Consider the following 13,496-nt stretch of genomic DNA (forward strand, 5'->3'; position numbering starts at 1 on the left):
CTCCCTTTTATCTACTCTTCGGCCGCGACCCTCTACTTCCCTTCGACACCTTACTGCCTCTTGACGATTCCTCCTGCAGTTACGCTTCTGATGCCATCGCCCGCGCTGGTGCCGACCATCATATTGCTCGAGACCGGCTTCGTGCGTCCCAGCGTTCTCAAAAGCACCGTTACGATCTCCAGCACCGTGACGCCTACTACCCTCCTGGCTCCCTCGTACTCCTCTGGCTCCCTGCTCGACGTGTAGGCATGTGCGAGAAACTTCTGCCCCGCTACGTGGGCCCTTACCAGGTCTTGCGGCAACTTACCGACGTGACGTACGAGATTATCCCTGTGAACCGCCACTCTCCTGCAAATCATCATCCAGAAGTCGTGCATGTCGCCCGTCTCAAACCTTATATCTCGCGCTCACCTGTGTAGTCAACGCACCGGGACTGTACTTCTTCCGCGGGGGGGGGGGGGGGGGGGGGGGGGGGGTATTGTTACGGTGCGCAGTGAAAGAGACGATGACGAAGTGCTGGGCTAGTGGAGAAAGACGACGCTGCAGCTACGTCTTGTTCTCCTGTGAGTGTGTCCCTGACGGTGAACTGTTGCGGCTACGACGTACCATCGCCTTCTAACATCTCGACGTGCCTCGTAACAATATTGTGTAACTATCAGCGCACTTTAGCGTGACTACCGTGAAAGCTTTCCTGTCATTGCCTCTACTAATGTAACGCAGAAAAGTATTTCGGCTATGTTTGTTTCATAACATTTTTCACTATAATGCATATCTCAGACAAAAACTTCTAACGCAACAGTCCTACACTTCATCACGCATTGATAACCGTCACAGAGTAGGAATTCCATTGGGTTGCACGAAATACTGCCATGACTCCTTCATTCCACATGGAATCGCCTTCCTCTTGCCATTGCTGAAATTACAGATGCCATTGCTTTTCATACAGCTGTTACAAACCTTTTTGCTCCAATGTTTAAGATACTTTTGCTGTCGTTTTTCGGTGCTTTTGGTTTTTTTAACATATACTGCTTGGTTGTGTTCCTGCTGATTTTCTATTTTTATATCTTGTTGCGCAGTCGTTAACATTTATTGTTTAGTTTTGTGCTACCTTCTTGCTGCATTGTGTTTTACTTTCTTTAGCTCACCCCCACTCCCCTCCGTAATGCCCTCGGGTCCTGAGGGTAAATAAATGAATGAATAAATCGGGCTGGTGGTGTTGATGGTGATATGATCGCGAAATGACGGGAACTCAACGTATGGGGTGTAAATTCCCTTCAGCAAGTGTCGTAACTGTGTGGTGAGCTTCCCCCTCCAAACAGTTTTACTTGCCGTTGTATCTGACATTATAACTACTACATTATTCATTGTAGAAGTACATGCTGAAGGGCTAATTGAAATGGCGCAAGGATACGAACTCGGGAAAAGAAGAGGAATAGAAGGAGCGCCTACTGAGTTTATTTCAGAAGACACCACCTTTTTATACGCCACTGTACTTCAGGTAAAACCCATCGCATAAAGATATATAATAAAATTGAATATTGCAACCAAGAAATCCAGAGACATGGTGTTTAAAGCAACTGCAAATCGCAGCCAAACAAGGTGCAAAAAACCGAATCACGATTTTAAAAATTCTACTGTCAGGAACCGCATATATTCATAAAAGTTAGATCGTGGTAATTAAAAAACCGGTAAAATGACATTATCAGTATTTAAATGTGACCGTCTAAATAACCCAGTTCCTGGTTGCTAAGGTTTACCGATGACATGCGTATGCACATGGGCCCAGCTTTCTGTATATGGTATGCCTCAATTATTGAAGACCTGCAGTGTTGTTACGCCTAACAGGATTGGAATGCTGCCACAGCGCAGAATGGCTGTGCACCTGGCATACAGTGAGACGCTAATTAACGGACAACTGCTTGACCTCCTTGGCGAACCAGTCGGAACCAAATCTAGTTCATTGGCTACCAAAACTCCGAAGCCTGATCTATGCACGATCTGTATGTGATTATTTTGTTGAACAAGTGTATAAACTAAAAGAAATTTTGAAGCAGCAAGACGCTGCGGAGGAGGTCTTGAGTCTGATGGGCGAACTTGTGGTAATGAAAGTCCATTAGACACGGTTGTCAGCCAAGGGGCATGGCAACCACGATTTTTTAATGATTTGTTTGTACTAATTCATGCAATAAAGAAAAAAAAAGAAGTGTGGCTTTGTGTTAGAGCATCCGCCTCGTGTTCGGGGGGTACCAGGTTCGATCCCTGGTGCCGCCGGGTACCCACCGGCTTTTCAAAGGGTACAAGCTTTCCCCCGGCCTGGTGCTCTGCCCTTTGGGGTGAAATGTTTGGGAAAGGGGTCGTAGGTCTCATATAGTTGCTCCGATGTGGCAGTGATCAGTTCCGCCATCCGACAACAATAAGTCCGCTTGTGCGTCAAAGAAGCCCATTATGTGGCCCTTTCTTTTTACGCGCTTACCGATCGTTGTTTGCCAGCGTAATCAGAGTTGGCGACGGTTCTTTTCCGGGACTGCAGGCGACGGTGTGCGCACCTCGCGAGAGGGGGCGTGTCATCGCGGAGTCAGGGGAGTCGATCTGCACCCATTCGCGTGGGGTCTTTCGTTTCGTCACTGAGGAGATGCCGTTGCGCTGGAGGCATGCACGAGCTTAGCGCGCATTGAGGGCATCGCGGCTTTTTTTTTTTTTTTTTTTGCCTTGTTCGCAGTCGCGAACCGCATTTAGCCGAGGGTAACAACCTTTACCAGGCTGCGACATTCGAAACTGGATCTGTGGCCCGCGAGGGCACAGCGGGGTTTACGGAGCTTCCCCCAAGCGCATTCCCCTAGAGGAGCCGGGCGCCAGGCCGGGGAACGCTTGTACCCAATGTTTACCGGTGGGTGTCCAGCGGTGGGCTTCGAACCACCTTCCGGAGACACTAGGCCACGGTTCCTTAGTCCTTTACATTGTAAGGCATGAAAGAATTGCTCCATCAATAGGCATCGAGACAAATACGCATCCCGCAAAGTGTACGCTAAATGCAGCAGCTGCGTCTTTTGGTGATCAGTGGGTCGAAACCCAGCTCTTAGTGGCCACGTGCTGGCGATGACGTGGGCACATTTACCGCATATCTCGGCAAGGTCTCTTTAAGGACACTGCCTTAAACCGTCGACAGGCGAGAAGAGGCCAGTGGACTGTCTGCACCCTGCCATCGATAGAAGAGAACCGATGGAGTGGCCCAAGAGGGAAGCCCCGCTCAGCGGGAGCTGGCCAGCAAAGCAGACACACGCGCTCTCATCGCTGCTGCACGCGTGGAGAGCGGCGCATGCGATAAGGCGCAAAACACTCGAGCTGCCTGAATGATCACTCCAGCGAGATCGGCCGAGACGCCCGAAGATATCCAGTTCCAATTCTGAGTGCTCGGTGACAGGAATCCAAGGGTGGCAGCAAAAATCCCTCGGAATTTAAGCCTTTTCTTTCTCGCCTTCAATTGCGCCCTCTTGAATACAGGGGGAAAGAAATTCCGAGAAATCACCATAATCATGTTCTGTTAGTACTCTCGACCACTGAAATATTCTAGGCCTGTTCTTTGGTAACTTGCAGTTCTCTCGTCTGTGCTCTCAAAATATATTGCACCCTAAGTACGTCCCCGTCCTAAAGGAAGTCTTTCTCATTCCCTTTCCACTGGATGCGTAGTTTAGCCATTGTGTACACTTATTGTAATGCCTGCATGACTGAACATCTGCAAGCCTAGTAAAGTGTGGATATGGGCTAAAACATAGCGAACACAAAAGCGCTCAAGATGGGCACAAGAAGGAACAGGGACAAGCGCTACCGTCTCCTTCTTGTCCCCATCTTCAGCGCTTTTGTTTTATTTATTTACTTATGTACGCACCCTAAGGGCCCAGCTAGACATTACATAGGGGGAAGCACATAAAGAAAAATGGTTACATAAAATGAGCATGGGTTCATGTCATACATAATACAAATACGGAAAAACAATAATGCAACAATACAGTGCGAGCTATAAACTTAGCTCAATATTATACGTTGTGGGCATAGTAAAGTATGCCAAAAACCAAGAAATATGTACAAGGCAAAGCACAGGTGCAAAGCCGGCAAGTTCAAACAGTCTGCACTGCTGCGCTAGATTCAAGAAATATTGGTAACGATGAGCGGAAAGATAATGTTTCGTGGGGAATTGCGGTACTTGTTTGTGCGGGCAAAAATTGAATTTTGTGCGCATGGTCAGTACGAGATGATATGTGATGTGCTCGTAAAAGGTGGCCAGCTGCATGCGATGCTGACCCGAAGTCAAGAAGTATTTTTTCATCGTCCATGCGGCTTACACGCCACGTCAGTATACAGAGGAAATTATTACGTGCCCCCACTGTACGACTCTAAAAATCTATTCCCACTTTCGACCAGAAGAGAGAAGCTCGCCACTAGCGATGTTCACACTTGCGACTGTCACCTTCTCGAAAAACGAGTTGGGAGTAGGAGAGCTGCAGGGCGATGACAGCGAACGTCGGTAGCAGCCGCTTGCCAGACACTTCAGCTTTTTCAGGCGAGAACGCCGACGACGAATAGACGGTGTCAATCACCGTGGTGTCAATATAAAATGTTGCGCCTGCGTGAAAAACTCATTTCTCAAATGTTCACGGTACTTACCGGATAGTCCGAATACCTTTCCAATCTCCTCCCAGCTAGGCCATATCCTTCTCCCTGCCTTTGAATTCCGGGTGCCGTTTCTTGAAAATGTAGGGATATTCTTTATTGCATTGGGAAGGTGCTCGATCGAGTACTCCGAGACTTCGTTGATTGGTGAAATGGTTTGCGACTAGTAGTTGCGCGACTAGAAATTCTAGCAGCGCCCGATCGGCCCGCGGCAGTCGCTTTTCGACCGATGCGACCATTTGCGACTGTCGCTTTTCGACCAAAATGGTCGCACGACCGCTGCTAGTCGTAATTGTGAACGGGCCTTAACTCGCATATCTCATCTACTCTGGTGGGATTGCCCTGCTTTTTCTATTGGACGCTCCGAGATCAAGCCCTACCGCCTGAACTTCTAGAAACTGACGGTCACACAGATGATATTTGCGAAGTATATATGTGGCTGGCTTAGTGACCTGGTTAGAGCAATATGATTTGAGTGACGACCTAAACAATGAAGATTCTGTCTACTCCACTTTACCCCCATCCATGGCCATGTGCCTTCCCATCCAATAAATGACATTCAATCAATCAGTGTGAGTGCTGCTTTGATGTGCTTGCACGCGTAAGATAAATTGTTGTAGTAGAGGGAGTGGAAGAACGACAGCCGAAAGAATTTCCGTCGTATATCGAGGTCGATCTGCAAACCCTTCGAAACTACTCCTGTAAAGAACTTTCCAAGAACGGTCAACAGTTTATCTTTTTTTTTCTTTTTTTCTTTTTATATTTGCGCCTATCTGGAGCTCCACTTTTCAACTTAGGCAGTCATGCCAGCAAGCAAATCTTGCCGTGCGTTCCACCGTTTTTCTTAAATTCCCTCCTCCGATTCCTCCTCTTAGCTGTACGTCCTCATGGGAGCGATTGTGTCCCCCTGCTAGTGGTATCGCGAAACCTCGCTCCTTTACTATCTTTCCGTTCCCTCTCCCAATGGGGCTATGACGCTGGGAGCGAGAACTGCATATAAGGTCCCGTCTGGGCACGAGAGCAGGCCATACGCGATTCTCTCGTGGCCCAGCCACAGTCGCGTCTCATTTCTTTTTACATTCTTATTTCTTCACGAAAAGGACATCACCGCCGAGCCAAGAAGAGGGGTGACTTCAGGGGGGAAAACTCTTCTTTTGTGGACTGACGGATGTGACTTCCTGCGCAGGGAGCATGAAGCCCGCCATCGTTCTGCTCTGCGCCGCGGCAGCGCTCGCAGGTAGGACACGAAGCTTTTCGTTCTTTAGATATGGTAGCAGGAAGACTGACTCTGCCTTAATGACACTCTGGTAACGGAGGGAGGAAAGGCTTAACCGCAGCGAAAGGTGAAATTTTAAGTTACCAGGAAAGTGCATGGAGCTCTTCGCGGGCGTCAAAACTCTTCCCTAATGAGATCCGTTCGTAGGACTGACGCAAATAAGGGCCTTGAAATTGAAGCATTGCTCGCGCTACTGCGTTTCTACTCTCGCCATGTCCTGGCTCATAATCGTGTCTGTTTCTGAAGCATATGAGCCCGACACAGTAGGACGAAAGCAGCAGGTGCTTAAGGTGCCCACTCGCCTTAAATCAAACCACCACACCTGTTGAACATGTTTCTGCAATCCATGCTGCAACTACCCATCGCCTAGATATATTGGCCGCAAAATCAACAGGATGTCTGGCCGCCCAGTTTTAACAGCGTTTCTTTGGCGGTGTGCCGTAAGAAACGCGTTTTCTAGCGTATCATTTTTCAGAGATTTAAAGTGTAACTTCTGCGTATGCCCCTCATCGCATAATACCCACAATATGGTACTAAAAAGCTGCATTGTTCTCAACATAGGCTCCCACATGAGTGCTTCCATTCTTTCACTCTTTTTAGAAGTTCACCTCTTATTGGAAGTTAACGTGGTTTGTTCAACTATTCAAGAGTGTTATGCGAAGCTCTGTTCAGAACAACAGACCTTGCCTAGTATCCATGCAAAATTATAGATCATGTAATATACGTCATGACTCATTTAACTGAACACCCCGCCGGAGTGGCGCAGTGGTTATGGCGCTCGACTACTGTTCCCAAGGATGCGGGGTCGAATCCCGGCCTTGGCGGCCGCTTTTCGCTGGAGGCGAAAAGCAAGGCGCCCGTGTGCTGTGCGATATCAGTGCACGTTAAAGAACCCCAGGTGGTCGAAATTTCCGGAGTCCTCCACTACGGCGTCTCTCATAGCCTGAGTTGCTTTGGGACGTTAAACCCCACAAACAAACAAATAATTTAAGCGATCAAAATCTCCTAAGTTGCAAACATATTATTGTTAATTACATAATTTGTCGAGCCGTGGCAAATGATGAGCAAAAGCTTGTTGACTCCGTTTTAGTAGATTACCGCAAAGCATTGGAATTAGTCATGCACAGTCTTCTCCTCACCAAATGCAAGATTATAAGCTAGACTACATAATAATTAAGTGGATTGCCAAGTATCTTGAAATATGGAAACAGGCTGTCTTTCTGAACGGTTTTTCTTCCCAATATGCATCAGTGAACTTCGGAGTATCCCAAGGCTCTGTGTTGAGTCCACTTTGTTGTTCATTATATATTAATTGAATCACTGTTAGTACACGGTGGTAATTTCAATTGTTTGCCGACGACTGTATTATTTATAGAGTCATAACTGCCAGTTGTGATTCTCAAGTTTTGCAAGATGGTTTAGACACTGTAGTAGCTTAGTGTGCGCTTTGGGACGTGTCAGTAAATATAAATAAAACGGTTTGGGTCACATTTACAGGAAAACGCATTAGCCATTCGTATAGCTGTAAAATAGAGGTTTTTGTGCTAAGCACAAGTACAGAATGTCTGTCACATCTAGTGTGCATAACAAGCCCGTTGACGACGTTAGTTATGGGTTTCTTGAGCAAGAATTCTGGTCACCTATCAAGTAACTATATTTCAGTCATATTTGAGCACGGATGCTTTTGTTGGGGCCCTTACACAGATGAGCGGTAAAGCAAATTATAAAAACAAAATCCAGAAAAGGTCGGTCAGATTTGTTCTAGGAAACTATAACTGGAAACATAGCACGTCAAAAGTAAAAAATTAAAATAAATGGCAAGAGTTAAGAGACCGAAGAAGAAATGATAGAATTCTTTTTTTTTCACAACATTTCGTATTCTAGAACAAGTATAAACTGCAAAAGTACATCCAGGCACCAAACTATATATCGAAGTGACTTCAAGGTCAGGGACGTTTTTTGTAGGGATGATGTATTCGCTGCCCTTTTCTGTTAGAACTGTCTGATACTGGAACAGTTTACCATCAAGCGCAGTGTATATTCCATCAAACGATGATGCATTGGACTCATATGTCACGTTATGCTTAACGCATGTAAGCCCTCTGCTGTTATGCTCTACGTGGGGATGCAGATATCCGATAAACGTGAACAAACAAACAATAAGCAAAGTGTAAAAGTCAAGTTGTTGAAAAAAGCGTTATGTGGCATTGGAACTGCGTGCATCTTGAGTCTAACTTTTGTTAGAACGTTCAAAGGGTCACTAGAAATAACGCACATGGAAAACTTGGTTTTGCAATACCAGAACGTCAGTGTTAAAACTGAAAACATGTTTGCTCTGTAATCAAGTCATAAAAGGTTATCTGCTCTTAATTCCTGGTCTTTGGTAGAGCTTTATTATGAATGAATGAATGAATGAATGAATGAATGAATGAATGAATGAATGAATGAATGAATGAATGAATGAATGAATGAATGAATGAATGGTTCACATGAAGGGAAAGGCGCGGTAACTGTCTCGCTTGTTTTCTGTGGACACCTCAACCGCGCCGTAAGGAAAGGTGGGAGTAAAAGTGGAAAGAGAGAAAGGAGAGCCGTAGTGGAGGGCTACGGAGTAATTTCGACCACCTGGGGATCTTTAACGTGCGCTGACATCACACAGCACACGGACGCCACTTCGTTTCGCCTCCATCGAAACGCAGCCGCCGAGGTCGGGTTCGAACCCGGGCATCGCCAAATGAAGTTTTGTAAGAGTTACATAGAACCTCTCATCCGTAAATAAATGTATATTTTCATGACCACACAATCGCAAAACAATCGCTGTAGTTCAATACTGCTTTCTCTCCGTTTCTTGTGTCCCAGAGTCAGTATGATTGGCATTTCATTCGCTCACCTATATTCGCGTTAGCGCAGTGCCGATTGACAAAAAGCAGCTTTCTGATGTAAGCGAGTGTGGCAGACGGTGCTATTTTGTTGGACAAAAATGCAAAACAAAAGTTATACTTGTAAATTGTAAACGTCTGTATTATAATTCTCTTGGCTCCCTTAATGTGCATCTCATCACAAGCCCCTCCGTTTCCCATGTCTGTTTGCTGATGGCGACCAGGGTTAGGACGTATCAGACACAACTCTCAACCCCACAAACTGAGAAACGGTTTGCCAAACAACCAGGAGGACTACAACGTCTCGTACCAGCATCTCGAAGCACTTGTGGCGCCTCTGCCCAAACTGGCAGAACAAAAATACAAGTTCGCATACGGTGATCTCACTGCGTCCAGTCGCCGGTATCATAGCTGTCGAGCGTTGACCCAACCCGTCTGGAGAGGGGAACCCCTCTGCTGTGTAGGCAACTGTTTGTGGCAGCGTTTTGTTGCAAAACAGTCCCAGATGGCTTTTAGCCAACAGTCTCACTTTCACTCTGACAGTCTCACATTTCTGCGCCACTCTGAGCTGCTGTTTCCACTTTGATCGGGGACAGTGTTGCCTCGGCTAGAAAGTTCAGACACTTATCATCTTCTTTGCTCAATCGTAACCTCGCAAATTTGCTGAAAGCAGAAGAAAATTAGTATCCAAATATAGTGTAGCGTATGCCCAAGACCCGGTTATTTTCTTCTACGGGACTGCTTCACTTTGCGAGCAGATGTGGAGCCGCGATGTTTTTCAGAAGATTTATACCTCTGGGAATGCTTCTGTGGATTTGGAGTTTCGGAAAAAATTTTAACTTCGTCCACGAGTTTAATTAGTGTCATCTGGTTAAATGTCTGGTCCTGAACTGTCATTTCTGCCCATTTCAGCCGACGGAAATGTAATCGAAGCCAACGTAAATAGGTGCAGCGTTTTTTGAATTTGAACAGCAGCTGTTTTCTACCAAGTGACGAAGTGGGAACGATGACCAAAATCGCGCTTTGCACGCCCTGTTGTTATATTGGAATGGTGGCCAAAATTATTTCGAGGCTAGGTTAGTAGCGTTCAATAAAAAAATCTTCCGAGAAGCACTCCGGAAAAGAAATATCAGAGACCCCTCCATAGCCAGAACTTTATGTTCGATTGAAGAGACCGCGAAAATACAGCGGCTCAGTGTATCTCGTTGTAAGATCGGAAACAGCCCTTCATTTACGGCTTGTAACGAACATTTTTTAACCACGGAATGTCACGACGTGCAGCAAACAAAGTCAGCGCTGAAGGAGAACGAAGAGATTCATTACTTTTTCAAGCGGAGCCACGATTGCATCCTCTTCGGCCGATTATTAGCTGAGCACATCTGGCGTAAAAACGTCTCACCAGTATGCAAAGTTTTCCGCAGAAGAATATGCTGTTGTTGTGGCTGTAGGAAGAAGGAAAAGAAAATGCACGGGCCCGCTACTGGCTCTGTAGCTGAGACACCTCCGCTACCACCCCCTGATTGATTTAGGGCAGTCAATCAGGTGGTGGTAGCGGAGGTGGCTCAGCTACAGAGCTAGTAGCAGGCCCGTGCATTTTCTTTTCCTTCTTCCTACAGCCACAACAACATAGGGCAGTTCCTGGCCCTACGGGGTTGGGACGGTGGGCCAACGCCGCTCGCGGCGGAGGCTAGCCAGCCACCAAATTTTTACCTGTTGTAGGCCGTCATTGCACCCGCCACCGCTTCGGTGATGGTGGACGACGGCCGTTGTTGCGGCGCGCGTCTTTCTCTCCCTCTTCTTTTTTCTTCTATATTTTCTCTTCTGTCCGCACGAGGCAGCGGAGGTGGCTCAGCTACAGAGCCAGTAGCAGGCCCGTGCATTTTCGTTTCCTTCTTCCTACAGCCACAACAACAACAACTGAGTGATTTATAAGAAGGGAAAGGCGCGGTAACTGTCTCACTTGTTTTATGTGGACACCTCAACCGCGCCGTAAGGAAAGGTGGGAGTGAAAGTGGATAGAGAGAAACAGGAGCCGTAGTGGAGGGCTACGACCACCTGGGGATCTTCAACGTGCGCTTACATCGCACAGCACACGGACACCTCCGCTACCTCGTGCGGACAGAAGAGAAAGTAGAAAAGAAAGAAAAAGAAGGAGAGAAAGACGTGCGGTGGCGGGTGCAGTAACGGCCTACAACAGATATATATTCGGTGGCAGGTTAGCCCTCGCCACAAGCGGCGTTGACCTACCGGTCCTACCCCGTAGAGCACGGAACAGCCACCCTTCACCACCTTCCCCCTCCACATCAGAATAAAGCTTAGTTTTAAATAGTGAACAGGTCAAAAATGTTAGAAGAAAAATCCTACGGGGTACTTTGGACCAATAAAGCGGGATGAAGCGAAAGCCATTATAGCGCGGTGGATTGAAGCCCCTGCACTACGGCACCTCTCTCTTCTTTCGCTCCCATCTTCCTCCCTTCCTTTACGGCACAGTAATGTGTCTGCGCAGAATGTTGACAGATACTGCGCATCTTCTTTCCTGACAATCAATTTGAAACGCCGCTGATGCCTGCTGTACTAAATTCTCTAGACATCTGAGTCTGTTTCTGTTTGCTGTGCGGCGGGGCGTTCGAGGAAGCGCAAAATGAAAGGCGCCGCACAAACGCCTGTACAGGACGCCCAGCGGTATCAGCTTCGTGTGTACATGAATCACCTTGTGACGTCACGACTCGTCGTGACGGTACATAGCGCGCCCCTTGTCGAACACAACCAGCATTCGAGGAAGCGCAAAATGAAAGGCGCCGCACAAACGCCTGTACAGGACGCCCAGCGGTATCAGCTTCGTGTGTACATGAATCACCTTGTGACGTCACGACTCGTCGTGACGGTACATAGCGCGCCCCTTGTCGAACACAACCAGCATTCGAGGAAGCGCAAAATGAAAGGCGTCGCACAAACGCCTGTACAGGACGCCCAGCGGTATCAGCTTCGTGTGTACATGAATCACCTTGTGACGTCACGACTCGTCGTGACGGTACATAGTGCGCCCCTTGTCGAACACAACCAGCATTCGAGGAAGCGCAAAATGAAAGGCGCCGCACAAACGCCTGTACAGGACGCCCAGCGGTATCAGCTTCGTGTGTACATGAATCACCTTGTGACGTCACGACTCGTCGTGACGGTACATAGCGCGCCCCTTGTCGAACACAACCAGCATTCGAGGAAGCGCAAAATGAAAGGCGCCGCACAAACGCCTGTACAGGACGCCCAGCGGTATCAGCTTCGTGTGTACATGAATCACCTTGTGACGTCACGACTCGTCGTGACGGTACATAGCGCGCCCCTTGTCGAACACAACCAGCATTCGAGGAAGCGCAAAATGAAAGGCGCCGCACAAACGCCTGTACAGGACGCCCAGCGGTATCAGCTTCGTGTGTACATGAATCACCTTGTGACGTCACGACTCGTCGTGACGGTACATAGCGCGCCCCTTGTCGAACACAACCAGCATTCGAGGAAGCGCAAAATGAAAGGCACCGCACAAACGCCTGTACAGGACGCCCAGCGGTATCAGCTTCGTGTGTACATGAATCACCTTGTGACGTCACGACTCGTCGTGACGGTACATAGCGCGCCCCTTGTCGAACACAACCAGCATTCGAGGAAGCGCAAAATGAAAGGCGCCGCACAAAAGCCTGTACAGGACGCCCAGCGGTATCAGCTTCGTGTGTACATGAATCACCTTGTGACGTCACGACTCGTCGTGACGGTACATAGTGCGCCCCTTGTCGAACACAACCAGCATTCGAGGAAGCGCAAAATAAAAGGCGCCGCACAGACGCCTGTACAGGACGCCCAGCAGTATCAGCTTCGTGTGTACATGAATCACCTTGTGACGTCATGACCCGTCGTGACGGTACATAGCGCGCTCCTTGGCGCGCGTCTTTCTTTCACTCTTCCTTTTCTTTCTTCTCTGTTTTCTCTTCTGTCTGCACGAGGCAGCGGAGGTGGCTCCGCTACAGAGCCAGTAGCAGGCCCGTGCATTTTCGTTTCCTTCTTCCTACAGCCACAACAACAACAAACCCAACCAGCATTCCATTGAACGCATCAAAGTTCATCGGCGTTCTATAATTCGTTTACAGGAGAGAATAGGCGCAGTATCTGTCCACCGCGGAATCCCGCTATCATCCTCACGGCAGACAAGGGCAATTATGACGAGCGTTTCATGATCCGGGGCGTGGCGACGTTGGTTAAAGCTGGGGATCTAAGGGTTAGGGTTGGATTCTCGGTGGAGGCGAGGTTTATTTATTTGTTTTAACTATTTCTCTTATTGTATACAAGACCAAGTGACGTCACCAGGTGACGACGTCCCAATCTCGCGATATCCCGTGGAATCTCGCGAAAAAGTGTGACACTTCTCTCAAACGGATGACACTATGAGCCATTAAAGGCTTTCGCCCTAAAATAGCGTGTTCGTTTACTTTTGTCCGAACCGGTACATCCCCTCCTGTTCAGAACGAAAGCCAAATTCGCAGGGACAATCGATACAACATTCGTTTTTTGTGCATACTAACTCCCAACCGTCGTCATCATAACGCATAATTCCATCGTGGATTTTTAGTTGTAACAGCGAGAAGCAATAGAGCATAGTAAACAGCTGCGCGAACAGTTGAAAC

The 13,496-nt window shown here is 47.8% G+C and overlaps 1 protein-coding gene across 1 annotated transcript in view; it reads left to right on the forward strand.

The window, feature by feature from the left end:
- Nucleotides 1–5,705: 5,705 nt before the first annotated feature.
- LOC146180445 (uncharacterized) overlaps nucleotides 5,706–13,496 on the forward strand; it is a 91,956-nt gene continuing 84,165 nt past the window's right edge. The window contains exon 1 of the mRNA XM_084576037.1: nucleotides 5,706–5,905. Coding sequence (XP_084432163.1) covers nucleotides 5,860–5,905 — 46 coding nt within the window. The 5' untranslated portion in view covers nucleotides 5,706–5,859. The remainder of the gene's footprint in view (nucleotides 5,906–13,496) is intronic.

This window comes from Amblyomma maculatum, chromosome 8 (assembly GCF_055883805.1).
Source record: "Amblyomma maculatum isolate TAMU_Amacu chromosome 8, ASM5588380v1, whole genome shotgun sequence".
Lineage (NCBI taxonomy): Eukaryota > Metazoa > Arthropoda > Arachnida > Ixodida > Ixodidae > Amblyomma > Amblyomma maculatum.